Source organism: Necator americanus, chromosome II (genome assembly GCF_031761385.1).
Source record: "Necator americanus strain Aroian chromosome II, whole genome shotgun sequence".
Taxonomy (NCBI): Eukaryota; Metazoa; Nematoda; class Chromadorea; order Rhabditida; family Ancylostomatidae; genus Necator; species Necator americanus.
In genome coordinates, this window is record NC_087372.1 from 5,106,061 (window position 1) to 5,123,292 (window position 17,232).

Genomic DNA, 17,232 nt, shown 5'->3' on the forward strand with positions numbered 1-17,232 from the left:
AACCTTAACTTGGTTGTTGGTCACATTAGTTCGAGGCGCTTTAATATATCTTTTTCGGCTTTTCTCAATTTCTTTCCAAAGCTGGCTGACTTCGTCCGAAAGGTGGAATCACCCCTCTTCCCCCCACCCCTCACCCGACAGAAGTCTCGACGTCATCCTTACGCCCATGCTCTTAAACAATAAACGTTAAGCTTCTTCCACCGTTATTTCAACGTTAAGCTTCTTCCACCACTCATTTGACGACTATGTTACTTTTTTGTTGGTAACTATTCTTCTTCGAACAATTATTTTCATAATGTTGACTGGTTGCTATACGATAATCATCGGATGTTCGGATGTCTACAACAGATTCGGTAGTAATTTACACAAAGGCCTTGCAAATGTTCAATTTCGCTTTCAACATATGCTTTGCTTGAATTTTTCATGTCATTTGAAAATGAAAAATTTAATTTTTTAGAAGCAATATTTTCTTAGTAAATGGATGACCGTTTTCGCAATCCTCTTTATTTTCACTTATAAAATAAAGTAATAAGCACTTTCTGGATTTGTGAATGAAGTAGGAGTTAGCTATGTCAAAGATATTGCCGACGCTAACACCCTGCCCTCACATTTTGCTAATGTATTGTTTTGTAGTATCGTCATCCTAGAAAATCTGTGCGTGAAGTCTATTCTAAATTTTTGGACTGATGTGGTCTTCCATCCTTCCGAAAAAATTAAAAATCTAAAAATATTTAAAGGCATTACTCCACGAATCTGGCGTGGTGCGGATTTTAGGTGGTTTATGCCTATACGGGGTTGTAGATTATGGAGAGAAGGGTGATTCCGTCCATTTCTTCCTAATTGCCGTAAAAAACGGCACGGAAGATACGGCTTCGAGCGTTCCGGCGCGCTACCTTTTACAACAAGTTCATTTGGAGCGCGCTAGCCTTCTGTACGCGCCGCACCACTTCAGATTCGTAAGATGATGCCTCTAACGCCAGACATTTTAATATTCATCCTTTATTAATAAAGACAGAAAATTCTATAAGCTATTACTGTGATTATAAAGTGCGCCTGCAGTCTAGCTAACTTTGTATGCGCATATGTTGTCAGTAGCTTGTTTTTGTTATCGTAGAGGAATACTTCAAGAGGCATAATCTTCCATTTACCGGTTTTTTTCCTTACAATATGCGAAACAAAAAGAAACCAAATAAACCAACCAAATAAAAACAAATATGATCGAGACATGGATCTGAATTGAAGTCATGGTCCTAAACAAAGACAAAGAGGAGTCACAAGCGGCAGTTTGTTGAACTTCTAGCTTCCATTTCTTTTAAATCGTTATCAATTGGATTGAAAATAACAGTGTCGTTTACCTGCAATGCTGTTTTTTTTTTTGCAACTGTTTCAAAAGACTAATCGAAGTGTCAAGTTCTTTTGGCTACCGGACTCCAAAAATTTCCGAACCAAACGTCGAAACGTCGTACATGCGATGAAACGTTGAATCAGATGGTTTAATGAGAATCAGACAGTTCCGGTGGAAATCCACACTCAATTCTAAAACGGATTTCGGAGCTCATGCAATACGTGTACCCGAAAGTAATGGAAACTAGTTTACTGATAGGCTCAAGCACGGGATGTGTATTTGAAAGTTTTCCTGGTCATTCACTCGATCAATATATCCACTAATATTTGGATATATTGATTGTAAGCGGTTCAATACGTGCACATCTGTGAACAACGATGAACGTTTTTTTAAGTCACATCAAGCAATTAACACATAATGTATACACATGGGGAACACACATCTCCTCAATGATAACGACAGGCCTTAATTTTTTTTGAACTCTGAACTTTTAACTCCCTTGGGAAAGAAAGGAGGGAGCATTTCTGTAGTAAAGAAAACGTTTAGAAATCAAAGCGTGAATTCTGCTTTTTGCTGCGTCGATATCCAAGATATTCTGTCCTTTCATGAATGAATAAATCCTACCGTTAAAACTCAACATAAACCTTGTGTTAGTGAAATAAAGAATTAAGGACAAAGTTCCTGACGTTAATCGATCCAGTTGGGATGCGCCCCCACGTTCGCTTCAATTCAGAATCGTTTGAGGTTTACAAACGTGTAACTGGCCCATGCAATGACGTGCGGTGGCTAGCCCATGTATCAAGTCAGTGTTTTTATCCCCCCAAACAAGGCTGGTATCCCGAGGGGATGAAAGGCTTGGTGAGCACTAGGGCTGATTCGAACATCCTATTGATCGTGCAGGAAGCGGAACCGCCAACCTCTACACCACACCCGTCCTGTGTTAGTGAAATAGTCCTGATAAACACGTCAACAAAAAATATCACACGGCATACAGACTGTCAAACATTTATCAATATCAATGAAATGAGAATATGCGTCAACGAAATAGAAGTAGGGTTTGCCGGGGTTTTTTTTCTGGAGTACAGATAAATATCAATGAAACTCGAACAAATTGATGAAAGCATCATCTGAAAACAAAACCAGTTTGCAGACGAGTCCCACTTTTCGCTAAACAATATGGATATTTTGTAGCGAATTTGAAACACACGGATGAAGGGAAATTCACTTCATACCGATCAGTATAGAAAATATGTTACCAAGTGAAAGTAGGAGAACACAAGTTCCGGTCTGAGTATTCAAAAGGTTTTGAGGCCGAATGAATGTCAGAAACGTCAAATAAGCACATTTTCTCCCTACTTTACCAGTTTTCATGGATTCAGTGAAAAAAAAACAGCACTTCTAATTACGAAGAGAGCAACTGGCGCAAAAAAGACACTTTCTCGTTTAAGAAACACAAAAAACAAATGAAATAAAAAATAGATAAATAATAAAAAATAAAATAAGGTAAAAAATTAAAAGAATAAAAAATAAAAAGAATGGGAGAAAATAAACTAGAAATAAAGATGCAAAAAATAATAATAATAAAATTAGAAAATAGTCACCAAATTGCAGAATACTTCAGGCGTTCTGGCGCACTATTTTCTACAGGGAGTTCGACTGGAGCGGGCCAGCTTTGTGCGGGTCATCTTCCGGGCCATTCTTTACGGCAATTAGGAAGAAATGGACGGAATCACCCCCTCTCCATAATCTACTATCGCTTATAAGGATACTCCACCTGAAATCTGCACCACCTCAGATTCGTGGGGTGATGCCTTCAGCGCTGCTTTTGTGAACCCATATTCTCGTAGCCTCTAAACGATTTCTCCTCAAGTAGCATTAATTGGACATAGTTCCATTACAGTGATAGTATTTCTGATTTGTAATCGTGATACAGTTAAATTAACGGAAAAAAAGTATGATTTTCCACCTTCTATTATTTCAACGACAGTGCCTTTTATTCATTTAAACATTGATAAGAGGTTATTAATGGGGGTGTGTTCTATTTCGATGTTAGTACGATGTGAGGAACCAAACAGAGAGTTTTTTTTTCATTGCAGTATATCACGCATTAACGCAATGTAAACTTACAGGCATCACCCCACGAATCTGAGGTGGTGCGGATTTCAGGTGGAGTATTTGTACACTGGATAGTAGATTATGGAGAGAGGGGTGATTCCGTACATTTCTTCCTAATTCCCGTAAATAATGGTTCGGAAGATGTGACGCGTGCACAAGGCTGACGCGCTCCAATTAAACTCCTTGTAGAAAATAGCGCGCCGCAACGCCCGAAGCCATATCTTCTGGGCCGTTTTTTACGGCAATTAGCATGAAATGAACTGAACGGAATCACCCACCTCTCCATAATCTACTATCGCTTATAGGAATACTCCACCTGAAATCCGTACGACCTCAGATTCGTGGAGTGATGCCTTTAAGAGTGATACCATTGATAAAACATTTGCTACATTGACTGCTTATGGAAGAGCAATTCATCAACAAAGAACAACAACACCCAAATACTGCTGTGATTTCTGCTTTAATTTCGCTGTTATTTCTAAATCAATTAGTTTTTAAAAGAGTACACAAACTGATTAAACTGTCCATTTGATAATGTGTCCGACATCGTCGGAAGGACAGTCACGCCTTTTCTTTCATTCGTTTGTTTGCTGAAATACAGTATGCACTGTTTCAAATGTTATTACACTCTTTCTCTTTTTTTTCCTAGTTTTCTCCTCACTAATCTTCCTATATTTTCTGTACTTTCAGTTGCATCTCCGGTAGACTACTAATACTTTCCAAATTTCTTTAGTAATCGTCTTCCGAAGACACCAGCTTACCTAAATGAATGCTGCAATGGTTATGAGAATTTTATAGATTCTCTTAAAAACTGAGCGAAACCTAGGTGGTCGAAAAAGTTTGTCAAATTTCGTTAAACATATCATTTTGTTTTTTTTTGAAGAAAAATCGGTTATTTGTATAGATGGGTAAAACACAAATGTTTTAATGGTGAAATGAAGGCGAAACTTTTCACAGAGCTAGAAAGAGTCTTTTTCATAGAGCCAGAAAGGATTCGAAGAGCTAGGAAATTTTTGACGTAAGCTTGTTTACCACTGTGAATTCACGTAAAATGTGAGTTTCGTTCCTATTGACTCTTAGCTAATGTTTTCGCCGAAGACATACAAATAGCGGTTATACATGCGAATGAAGAGTGAGGAGTGGATAGAATAGGGATAACCTTGTAATGCTGTGAATTCCTCGAAGAAGAATATTCTGGATAGCGATCAGATGTTGCTAAACGTAATTTGGTCTTCTGTAAAATAAAAATCCAAAAAAGACTTTGGGATGTATCGAAAATTGCAAGGATAAGGAAAAAAGGATAGTCTCAAGCGTATCAATCAGCTCGGGATGCACCAACGCGTCTTACGGCAATTCGGAATCGTTGAGGTTATTGAACGCGTGTTGACCTATACGATGACTTGCAGGGGCGAGCATATTTATCCGGTCAGTGTTTTTCCCTGCCAGATAAGTCTGGGACCAATTTGTCGACTCCGGAGAGATGAAAGGCTCGGTTGGCTTGGTTGGTTGGCTAGGTTTCGAACCATCGACCGTCACTACGGATCTCTTACCAACTGCTCCGTCCTGAAAGTACTAGAAGGTGTCAAAAACATCCGTTGGGACGGTTTTATCGGTAATTTCGTCGATAAACGGTAGAAGTTTTTGTTTTATGTGAACTCAAAAAATGTTTCGTGGAAACGTCAGATGCAATGGCTAAAATACTGAGTACGGGATCTTTATCTCGAACATAATACAATACTCTGCATGAACATTGAAAAACCGACGGTGAGTGACGGTGCGGCACCGTCGGCCACCGTCGCTTGCTCATAATTGCTCACAAAATAGAAACTTCAGGACAGCTTATACATCATTAGATTCCTCTCTTTGAGATCTATACAAAAACCGACATATTGTTGAGAAAGGAGCAAAATGACGCCAAATATGCGCCAAAAAGCAATAATTGGGACCTAACATAGCCTAAGGTTATAGTTGAAAAAGTGTCCAGAGACTCAAACTTTCACATTTGGGCAGAACAGCAAGAAATTGTCGTAGGCAAGTAGTTGAAATTGTTGATTTGTTATTTTTTTAGTCATTTGTGCGTCATTTTTAGTCATTTTAATCGTTGTATAAAATAGCGGTTCGTCCCTACTTTGAACGTTTGCTGCAAGGAAGGCTCTCTGAACGTTTGTTGCAAGGAAAGCTTGAACTCTGTTCTGGTGATTAACGGAGGTGCAAAGTAGAGATGAAATGAAAGGAAAAAGAGGAAAAGTGGGATTTTCAAACTTTGCGATACTCTGGCGTTCGAGAGGGGTTCGTCTATCTGTATGCAATACAAATCTCGCAGAATCCAGGAATAGTTCTGCTCAACCGGGATTTTATAGGCTGTTTTGACAACTTCTTTCCATGCTACAAACGTTCAAAATAAGGACGAACCGCTATTTTATAATTGTTTTATTTTTTTTTATTTTTTTATATAATTATATTAAAATGACTAAAAATGACGCACAAATGACTAAAAATAACAAATCAACAATTCCAAATACTTGCCTACAACAATTTCTTGCTGTTTTGACCAAATGTGAAAGTTTGAGTCTCTGAACACTTTTTCAACTATAACCTTAAGCTATGTTAGGTCCCAATTATTGCTTTTTGGCGCATATTTGGCGTCATTTTGCTCCTTTCTCAACAATATGTCGGTTTTTGTATAGATCATAAAGAGAGGAATCTAATTATATATAAGCTCTCCTGAAGTTTCCATTTTGTGAGCAGTTATGAGCAAGCGACGGTGGCCGACGGTGCCGCACCGTCAATCACCGTCGGTTTTTCAATGCTTATGCAGAGTATTGTACGTTTTCCATTTCTGACACACATCCATTCTTGATAGTTTATGTGAATAAATAAAACTTGAAAGAATAACGGTTTATTTACGAATAAAAACGATGCAACGAACAATCTCGACCGTGTTTTACTCATATTTAATCTGTGCAAAATAGTTGCTTTAGTTTATTCCGATAAGTAGATTGTTAAATCAATAGTTAGGAGATAAACAAGTTTGATTAGTAGACCCAACTTTTTTTTGTTGCAATATCCAAATAAACAAGGTCTAAGCAGGAGCACTAATCGGCAGCTGAAAAAAATAGCTGATAGCACTATCGTGAATTTGATAAGATAATGTAAGCAGATGAGCACCAATTCCCTCACTTATATGACATAATCGGAGGGATCCACGGACGAATTATCGCTTGATACGAGGATTGCCCGCATCAAGCGATAATTCGTCCTTGGAGATCATCCCGAGTATTATTTCAGGGTTCTTGTCGGGTGTTTTCTGTTTCCTTCCAGTTGAGGAAGGTCAAAATGCTTCCATTGCCTTGGCGGTTTATTTACAGCTGGATCTCTTGCCATAATTTAAATCACTTGTAAACTATTCTCCACTTCGACACTTGCTGGAGAAAGTCATCTACAAAAAGCATGGCCAAACTCATTGATACCAAGATGATGAATAGTGCCATTCAACTTCTACCTATAAAATTTAATGGTTTACAATAACATCGTAGGGTTTTTTTTTGGGATTTAAATTTCTCAAAACAAGCGTCAATGAACGTTTATTCCGAAAATAATGTTATCTATATAACACGTGGCAACGGAGAACAAAGAAGGAGTAATATTACTTCCAGAAAACTTTTTTTGAGGTTGATAAGAGGGAAGAACCAACGCCGGTTCTTAGGGGCGGTACATGATTCCGGAGAGGCCACGCTGCTGAACCGTTGCATTCTCAAGAATATTATTTAACAAAAAGGATCAAGTACAATTATTTCAGATTTTTGTTCTCTGAGAGTTAGAGAGAAGTCCTTAAAGATTTCAAAGCTAAGTCCATGTGCAACATTTTCAACCAATCTCGATTTATCCTAAAGCTTCTTTTTCTACTAACGAATATTTCATTTTCTCACTATAGATCACATTCGGTGATCAAGGATTGGATCCTATGCGAATCACCGGCCTTTCATTTTAAAACCATAACTTGCAAGTGTATTCTGTGAAAGGCCAACCCAATAAGGATTTTTCGAGGTTGATAAGAGGGAAGACCAATTATTTGGTTTTTTTTTATTTAGTTTGAAGGGACGCTTAATAATGGTAGGAATACTGTGATCCAGAGACTGTGAATGCTATTATGCCCAGACTGTGATTGGTAATTCTACTAGAATACTGCGGTCATATTGTCCCCAATGGCAGTATTTTTTAAACTTCCTCTTTTTTCTTTATTTTTAGTATTTTCTCGTCTTTTCTTTCTTATTTAATAAATAATATATGAACAGTATTATCATCTTAATTCATGTAATCCACACGTGGATCGTAACATTGTCGATGGGTTAAATAGCGCAACGCAAACAACACTGTTGAATTGTTATTCCATTAACACTATTGTACATCATTAGTGCATCCACATATCACGTACTATTTATTTGGCGATATCGTAACGAATAGCTTGAATGCGTTAATCTTATCCTAATTCGGTAAAGGATCGTGTTGTGTGTGTGGAAGAGTTAACTACAGTATCCATTGCTCTACTAGTCCCTTTCGGGATATTTTGTGGTCGGTGTTTTTCCACAGTCTTCTTTTCCTCTCGAATCTGAGCTTACCAGGATGATTTTACAAGTTTCGAACACACTTGTGATACATCTCCTCGCAGAAGTTCAGAAAGAGTCAAACAGTGAGAAAACAACAATGTCGACATCCTTCTGCTGGCTACCGCTTTTGTTGAAATATTGAAATAAATAAATATTTTGAAATATTTTCTTTCATACTGCAAGAAAAAATCTAAAGAATTAATAGATTTATATCAACAATCTAGGGCTAATTTCAGATGTTTGATTTTAACGTGTGATTTTATGATATGATGTATGGTCAAATGAAAAACAGGTTTTTTCTCCGCCTTTTGCAGGTTTTTTGGACATCCGTGCACTTTTAATTTTGTAGTGAAATTTTAAAGAAGTGAAAACAACTGACTCAGAGCTCCCTGTTACTGGGGTTATTTCCTTTCAAACATTTCTTCACTTTCTACAATCTTGCTTGTCTACTCCCATTGTTCGTAGATCTACCTCTAAGGTAGTGCCTACTCGTAGAGTGCACACACAAGCACTGAATTATTGGAAGCCAGATATTAGAAGCATTCACCTTCCTGTTTCTTTCTCTCCAGACTATAGTTCTCTTCTTTTTTTCCTTCCTGTTTATGAGCCAAATTCCTAAAATGATATTTGTTGCCCTCTTGAGAGTACCAGTTCACCATATTTCGGAAATACTGTCAGTTATAGAACAATTCTAATTTAGAACTGTTATTCGTTTTTTGATGGGAGACCGGCTTACTCAAAGTTACGTTTTGAGCTTGCGGAACTTCCACAAATAACAAAACTTTAATGGCTACAAGATTTCAGGCTGAGTAATTACTAAGATTTTAGTAATTACTTTCGCGAGGGACTCAAAGAATATTGCATTTTCTCTAAAAGGCTCCGCAAAGAAGTTCTGCAATCGGAACTGCGGTCATACTGCAGTGCGTTTGGTAGTAGTAACCAGTCGCTCACAGCTCTGGTCCAAGTTGACGTTCGTTGAAACCCGCCGGTTGTAAACTGTAGTAAACTAAAAAGCTGTTGTTTGTGCAATAAAGGCTGATTCAGATCTATTCTTAGTATTAGTGGATTCTATACTATTACCATTTGCAATAGAGTAAGATTTCGTTTCGGAGCTGCGTGCTGTTTTTAATGTCTCCTTCTAGCTTTCGGTTCATAAAAATATAACGCGAGTACTTGCATTCTGCATTACCGCACGCATTTCCTACGCTCCCGTTGTTCGTCGATTTGCTTTTGTCACAATTATGCGGAATGGTTGCCCAGTGGCTTCGTCTTTCGCGAGGGTTCTGTAGACCATTTTACTTCTTTTTGAAGGCTGTGTAAAAAAAAAGTTCTGCCATCGGAATGGCGGTCATCCAGCACTGTGTTTGGTAGTAGTATCCAGTCGCTCACTGCTCTCGTCCGACAATGGTCATTGAAACCCATCAGTTGTCCGGCTTACCTGATTTTACTCTGTTTTACTTAATTTTACTTTCACATACGGCAGCTTTTCTTATCCTCTATCGTTGGAATAGAACAGAATATTGAATTCGTTCTTTTACCTGCGTGAAGAGGGATACAACATCGCTACTAACTTGTGTCCCAAAATCCGTCCCAAACCGTCGGAATTCTTGGAAGTGGGCAAAATTAAATTTTGAAAATACCATTCAAAAGTAAATGAGCTGCTGATTTCAAATATACTTCAAGAATTTAGTTCTGACAAATATGTGACCTGAAAACGGGCAAAGTTTCCTCAAGTCCTGTTAATTACTTTCACACCTTCACAATCCTGCCATTGGCATATCCCGCGGATACATCTCCATCAAAGAACTAGCTCCGCCCTTTAACGTTAGCGTAATATGACGATGAGCGCATTTTCCTCCTGTTTGCAAAACGCCAATGTTTCCGAAACGTATTTTAGAGCAGGATGAACAGTGCTGTTGTAGAAGTGAGCGCGCAGTTTCGTGTTCTTGGTCTTCTTCGCTACATTCTCGATGCTCTTGAAAGCTCATGTAATTGTAAAACGATAGAGAGCATATATGTATGTTCTTTTTAAAATCATGAAATATCAATACTACTACTACTACTTAAACTTCTATTTTTTTCTCATATCTTCGTAGTACTGGCCTTACGTTTCGTATTTACTATTCCATATTAATTGTTATTCATTACGCCGCATAAGATACAAGACGCGACTGCAGTTACAACACAGCTCACAATGAAACGCTTCGTTTTCTAATTGTTAAACCAATCCAATACATGTAGCTAATAAATAATAGCTGAAATAGTGTATCGAGTTGAAGGCATTTTGCGATGACAGTTCAACGACAAATTGAGTACATCGAACTTCCAAATACGGCGTCGGAATTGACCCAAAGTTGATTAAAGGATGATAGTCACATCATGACTTCATTCCCATTATTCACTTCGCTTCTAATAATTACTCGGGAATATAAAATGGGCACCAGAAACTGTATTTGCAGGTAGAAAACCTTTCACTGCATTTCCTCTCGACTTCTGGATCCGTGCTAAAGATATTGTTTTGAGGTGAACTTTAACCTAACTAACGTGTAGATTAGCTCATTCCGTATTTTCTCAATATTCAACGAAGTAAATTTTTTTGTGGCCAATATCAAGTCGTTGTGTGTCGTAATGTCTCAAATGTAGAATTGAATTAGACATGCATATGTTGCCGCAAATGTTGGACACATTCCATAAAATAATTTATTTAATCCCGGTTACTTGTAAGAATTGTGCGGACTATCGACATCCAAAGGTACCAAAAATCGTCGGGAAACCATTTACGAGGTTACCACTTACCAAGTACAGTGGGGAAAAAACTGAAGAAATAGAACTTCTTAAGAATGTCCATAACAAAATGTTCCACTTCATAATGAATGTCTATTTGAAGCGTTCATACTTAAAAGAGCAATTTTCACAACCAAATTATAAACAAACTCCAAATTACAAATTATTTGCAAATTGATCCCACTGGTTAGATCAATAACAGCGATCGATTAGAATCAACGACCACAGATTGGCGCCGCATTTTTGCCAAATTAGAAAACATGACGTAGACTCTGTCAACGTATTTCCTTTCCATGATCTATGTCTGAACTATAGATAACCTCACTCAAATGATCAACAGGCTCAATACGAATGGATGCCAATGAAAGATCTCCTGCACGCTTTTTCCCCTATTTCAGAGTAATGAATACCATTCGTAACGATGGCGTTGCACCAAAGGATCCTGAACAGAATGATATTGCCCAATTCACCGAACCACCAAAGAAAATCACTTTCGACGACTTTCTTGTACGACACCTCGGTAATTTTGGAAGGTGAACTACCGCTCTGTTTCTCATCCAGACGTAACTAAATTTTCGTTATTTCAGATATCAATTTATTCAGTATATTCTGCTGTGTATTCCGAATTTATTCGTCGCCATGCATGTGATGAGTTGGACTTTCGTGGGTCTTACATCAGAAGTGATGTAAGACTTAGGATTATACGTAGAGATCTTTGCAGTATCGTATCATACAAAAAGAAATATGGTTTATTGAAAGAAATTTCTGCCCCGACTTCCAACATATAGCATTTTCTTCGATTGCACTAAACGTTCGGCTACAATAACAAAGATTATGCGCCTAAACTAGTTAGCATAAGGTTTATTAGGGAACAAACGATAAAGCAACACAAATCAATACACGGAAACAACGACTCTATATCCAGCCGCGGCGTATACACACAGACACGGTAGGTTGATAAGTTTGATAAGGTTGGGTAATCGTGTCAGGCGATGACATCAGCCCGCCGATTAAGTCAAGTAAATCAAGGGATAGTGGAAATCGATTTACGAAGTGATTGTCCAGGAGGAATGGAGAACGTAGTGGAGTCGTCATTCGGTTTGAGTTGCACCTAATGATGATGAAGATCTGTTACCTGTGCTCAAGCAAGATCCAGCTGAATCAGAAGACGATGAAGAGATTGAAGGCCAAGCACTGGTACTATCCAACTGTTTATATATACCGTCCAGTCATGGACAATAGCACGTGACGCGTAATAGGACTCCTCCGCGGCGACTACTTGAGTCAAGCGCAGACACATCGATATCTACAAAGGATTTTTGAGGGTGAAAAGATAAGTGTGCACTCTTCGAGGAATCGAAGGATTTTTCCAACTTATATGAATCTTCTTAAGGCCTTCACAAATGCCCAACGTAAAGATACTATTTGTTAAGGAAAAAAAAGCCAAATAGTATCAGTAGTAATATTGATTTAGTCAAATACAAAAGATCAACAAAACTGCTGTCATGTCTTATCTGAAGGATCCTTGCTGAAAACTTTCATCTGATATAGCAGTCTTGCGTTTCTACCACTTACTCGATTTATAATAAGCGCTAAAGCGCAAGCACGCTGTTTTTAGCTCATCGGCTTGATTTAAAGGCATCACTCCACGAACTTGAGGTGGTACGGATTTTAGGTGGACTATCCGTATATGGGATCGTAGATTATGGAGAGAAGAGTGATTCTGTCCATTTCTTCCTAATTGCGGTAAAAAACGGCCCGGAAGATACGACATCGGCCGTTCCGGCGTGCTACTTTCCACATTGAGTTCCGATTGGAGAGGGCCGGCCTTGTGCGACGCCGCATCTTCCAGGCCGTTTTTTACGGCAATTAAGAAGAAATGGACGGAATCACCCTCCTCTTCATAATCTACTATCCCTTATAGGAATACTCCACTTAAAATCTGCACCACCTCAGACTCGTGAGGTGATGCCTTTAATTGATCGCAGTTCGTGGCCGTGAACCCTGGCTAAGTGGCGTGCCGGAAAAAAGGTGACATTAGGGGGGCACCAATTTGTTGGGCTGTTTCTCGACACCGCCCCATATGTAGAAGTACTGAAGGTTTAGGTCGGAAAAGGCAAAAAATTGAGAGCTTGAGCAACTGGTGGCTTCAGATAGTACTTGACGGTCTACAAGGTACATCTATCTATATCTATGTACGTCTGAGGTTCTTCTGAGCGATCCGACGAAAGATTGCTAAGCTCTTGTTAAGCGGAAGTCAATCACCAAAGCAAGATCTTCAAGTCTTTCAAAATCGTGTTTTGAGCTTATCGTGTGTTTTCTCGAGACTTTGTTGATTTCTGCCCAATCGTTGTTTTCTTCGTCAGTGTGAAAGGACTATGTAGGACTTCTCTGTTCTGCATATATCTACGAAAGATCATATACATTTCTTCTTGGGTACCCGAAAAATTTAATGCTTCCGACGGGTCTCTTGCGGGGCGAAGGTATTTTTTACAATCGTCGCTCTTCTATCGTACTCTTTGCTTGGATTGACGAACTCAGTCATTGTAAAGTTACAAAGGTGCTAGTGATATATTTAGCTAACCATGGCGTCACATTTTTCTCCTTCTACCTCTTCCGAATTCAAATGTGACCGGAGGTTCAAATATAATTTTCTCCGGATTTTAACGACACATCATGTAAGCGCATGTTAAAGTGATTACTATTGGTGAAAAAATAATGTCATGCAATTGCAAGTTCTTAAGCTCTTTGTGACTAACAAGTCTAGAATTGTTTATCGTTAGACAGTTTAGTTAGTGAATAACTAATAACGGCAAAGAATAAATATACATATAAGTGGAAGTTAAACTTTTCATTGATAGTTTTCTTTTTTGACAAGTAGTAAATAGTTGTAAAAGTGTGAAGAAAATTTTCTTATCTGAAAGTTTATGGTGGTAGTAATTATCGACGCGCTATTTCATTGGAGAACAGAGAACACTATACAAAATGACAAGAAAACAAAAAAGATGGAGAATAAAAAATGATGCGGCCTGCACAAAAACTTCAAACCTTTCATTCCAGTTGCGACAACAGTACAATCATGGAAAATTGCACAACCACCAGATATTCGGCTGTTGACAGAGTAAGCAACATGTTGCTAGCATATGGAACAAAAGTTAACTAATTTTTACTTTATTCCGCTAAGTTTAGTGGCCTGTTGTCGAAGAACAATCGTGGATCAAAGGGGTCGTACAGGCGTTCTATTATGTCGGTCATATGGTAGGTTCGATAATATGCGGAGTTATGAGCGATAGGTGAGCGCTGTTATCATTTAAATCACATTTTGCTAAAGACCATGCTTTAAATAAACTCTTGTAGGGTTGGCAGGAAACGAATGTTTTACCTAGCGATTGTGATCGAAGTAATAAGTGGTATATTGTTGACAGTGGCTCCAACGTGGTGGCTATATGCAATCCTAAAGTAACTTGATCCAATCTAACGTTTCTTCTGTGTAGATATTGTGCATGAAGGTGTTAAAACGCTATTCTCGTAAAATTTAGGTTCGGCACCGGCTTCACACATCCAGGACTTTACGCGATAGCTATTGTGATAGGGACTGAACTTGTTGGACCAAATTACAGGAAGATTGTTGCAGTTGGGACTGCGACTTCCATAGCTATAGGAGAGGTCACTCTTTTTCTTCATTTATGTCCGAGAACAAAAATCTAGATAAATAAATTTGATGGTTACGATAAAGACAACCAATTCAGATGATTCTGGTGGGGTTGGCCTACCTCATAACTGACTATCGACTTCTACATGCAGTGATAGCACTACCATCCCTTCTCTTGCTTGTTTACTGGTGGTAAGTAAACCATACTTCACCTTACCATTTACTAGGAGAAGTATAGCTGACGACGGAACACTGTGTCTAGGTTGGTGCCGGAAAGTATGCGATGGCTTGTGACTAAGGAGCGATACGAAGAAGCAAATGCTATAATGCAAAAGGCTGCAAGAATAAACAGAACAAGTGTGCCGGACAAGTGGTAACTGAGAGCATGATAGAATCTAGAAATCACCTTCGAGCTTTTGCAGACTTATACAACTTCAACATTTTTTAGGTGGGAGCAGCTTGAAAAGAAACACAAAACTAAGGACATTTCTTATGGCATTGTAGACCTTTTCCGTACACGAAGACTACGTATAAGAACACTAGTCTGCTTCTTTGCATGGTAAAATCACGAAGAGATAAATTTAGTAGAATCTAGCACTAATTTTGTAGGCCCGTCAATGCGATGATATATTATGGATTGACGATGAAGAGTGATATCGCCGGTGGCGATCTATACATTAACTTCACTATTAGCGCAGCTATAGAGATTCCTGCTATTCTACTTGTCTATTTCTTCATCGACCGTGTTGGACGACGAGCCATGGTCGCAGGCAGTTTCTTAATTGCCGGAATTTGCCTCCTTCTCAACTGGCTTATTGGTGACAATGGTACGCTCATAGTAATTGTCTTGTGAATAGACCGCATATTGAAGCATCATAACTGAGAACAGTAGTTTTTTTTTTTCATTTAAGCAAATTATTTATAGGAAGGTACGTCTATAAGTATATATCTACTACTTATATAAAAGTAGCATGTATGTATTATATGTCGTATGTAGTAAAAACAAGGTAGGTAGTTGGGAGAGTCCTACGATAAGAATGTTTCAGCAGATCTGCTCAGAAAGTTTTTTAACCTTTTCTTATAGAATAAAAAAACAGTGCTTTGTTCTTGGCTTTATTTGCTGAAGAAAGGTGATTAAGGTTCTCTCTAATTCTCCGAAAAACACTGATGCACCAAATCTGACATAAGACTCGTTTCTTTATCTGACTTCGACATTTCAATTGCTCCTACTCTAAGCTTGTTTATTTCAGTAGCGCTGGTTTGGGGAATGCTACAAATAGTTATTACTAAAGGAGCAGCTACGGTAGCTTTCATTGCTATTTACACATTCACTGCTGAACTATTTCCAACAGTCATACGGACTACAGCTGTGGGATGTTGTTCAATGATAGCACGCTTTGGAGCTGTAATATCGTCGTTTTTGGCATTGTGGCTGGTAAGGTTAAAGTTAAATCCACTTTTCAAATAGAAAACAGGCTGACTTCTTTCGCGTCCTGACTTCTCTAACAAATCTCGATTCCCCCAAGTGTGACAATCCAAAAAATGATATTCGTATTTATGTATAGTTTATATCTTTTAATTTTTTCTTTCATTTTTCACTCACACTTTCGTGTACTAAGTAATGCAATTTTGAGAGGGGCTAAGCTCTCCAAACAACTTTTATACTACTAAAAAAGATGGACGATAAACTCACTGGCGTTTCAATCCACTTAATATGCGCCGACGCGTTTTACGTACGTTAGGTTTCTTCGTAATCGTTGGGATTTTGGAACGTGTGTTGGCCTACGCAATGCCTTGCGGAGGCCAGTTCCCCATCAACTCAGCGCATTTATCCTCCCAGACAAGTCTGGTCGCAATTTATCGACCCTAGAGGTATGAAAGGTTTGGTCTGCACTGAAGCGGTTTCAAACCATTGACCTCTAACCGACTGCGCTACTCGTCCCTTCAACTCTTATCGTCCAATAATTCTGAGACTGCACGCATACATTTTTTAAGGGCAGTCAGAATTAAGAAGGTACAGCAAAAATTGTTTACAATTACTGTTATCAAATGCACCGCTTGTATCCAACAAATCAGAGCTAAGATCCTTAAGTGTTTCAATGCAAAATCTTATCTGCACTAAAGAATGTAAGTAGCAACCAGTCCACATATATACTTGTATGTGTAATTGCAGTGCCGCAGTTGTGTTTATCAAAACATCAAAGGCAGAAATGCAATCAACAGAACCATTAACTGGTCAAGCCGTTAATGAAATGCTCAATCTCATTTTTATTACTACAATTTGTGTGCTTTCAAAGTTAAATAATTGGAAATCAGTAATCTTCAAATTTTAGGTTGAAGCTCAAGGGAGACTCTCCATGGTGATTCCACTAGCGGTATTGTCATTAATTGCGGCTGTTCTAATGGCGGTGCTTTTACCAGAAACTGTGAACAAACCTATGCCGGAGACCATCTCTGATGTGGAAGCAACGAGGATCTAATCATTCCTATTCCAACTTCATTCCCTACTTCCATTTCTATTGGGAAATTCTCACTAATTGCTAATAAGACTCCAATATAAAACATATTAAACCATAACAGAACTCCTTCGTCAATGATTATTAAGTGATTTTGAATTATCTTGTCTTAAGATTCCTATTTCCTGGCCACAGACGTTATTAGAAAATTTCGTTGGACGTCACAGCAAAATGTTTGGGGTTTCCTGAAGTGAGAAATATACTGACATTTTC

General features: G+C 38.4%; 1 protein-coding gene across 2 annotated transcripts; it reads left to right on the plus strand.

Moving 5' to 3' along the window:
- Window positions 1-9,970: 9,970 nt before the first annotated feature.
- On the plus strand, window positions 9,971-16,983 carry RB195_016903 (uncharacterized protein; the record flags this gene model as incomplete). Of its 2 annotated transcripts, XM_064183642.1 has the most annotated exons (14): window positions 9,971-10,055; window positions 10,527-10,590; window positions 11,250-11,384; window positions 11,439-11,537; window positions 13,912-13,972; window positions 14,041-14,144; window positions 14,209-14,310; window positions 14,391-14,517; window positions 14,601-14,695; window positions 14,766-14,876; window positions 14,952-15,062; window positions 15,113-15,330; window positions 15,754-15,938; window positions 16,837-16,983. In XM_064183642.1, the coding sequence occupies 14 exons, from the start codon at window positions 9,971-9,973 to the stop codon at window positions 16,981-16,983; spliced, it is 1,644 nt and encodes a 547-aa protein (XP_064039522.1). The 2 variants fall into 2 exon arrangements, with proteins under 2 accessions (XP_064039522.1, XP_064039523.1); XM_064183641.1 differs by lacking the exons at window positions 9,971-10,055; window positions 10,527-10,590 and having other exon boundaries at window positions 11,254-11,384.
- Between the last annotated feature and the right edge of the window lie 249 nt (window positions 16,984-17,232).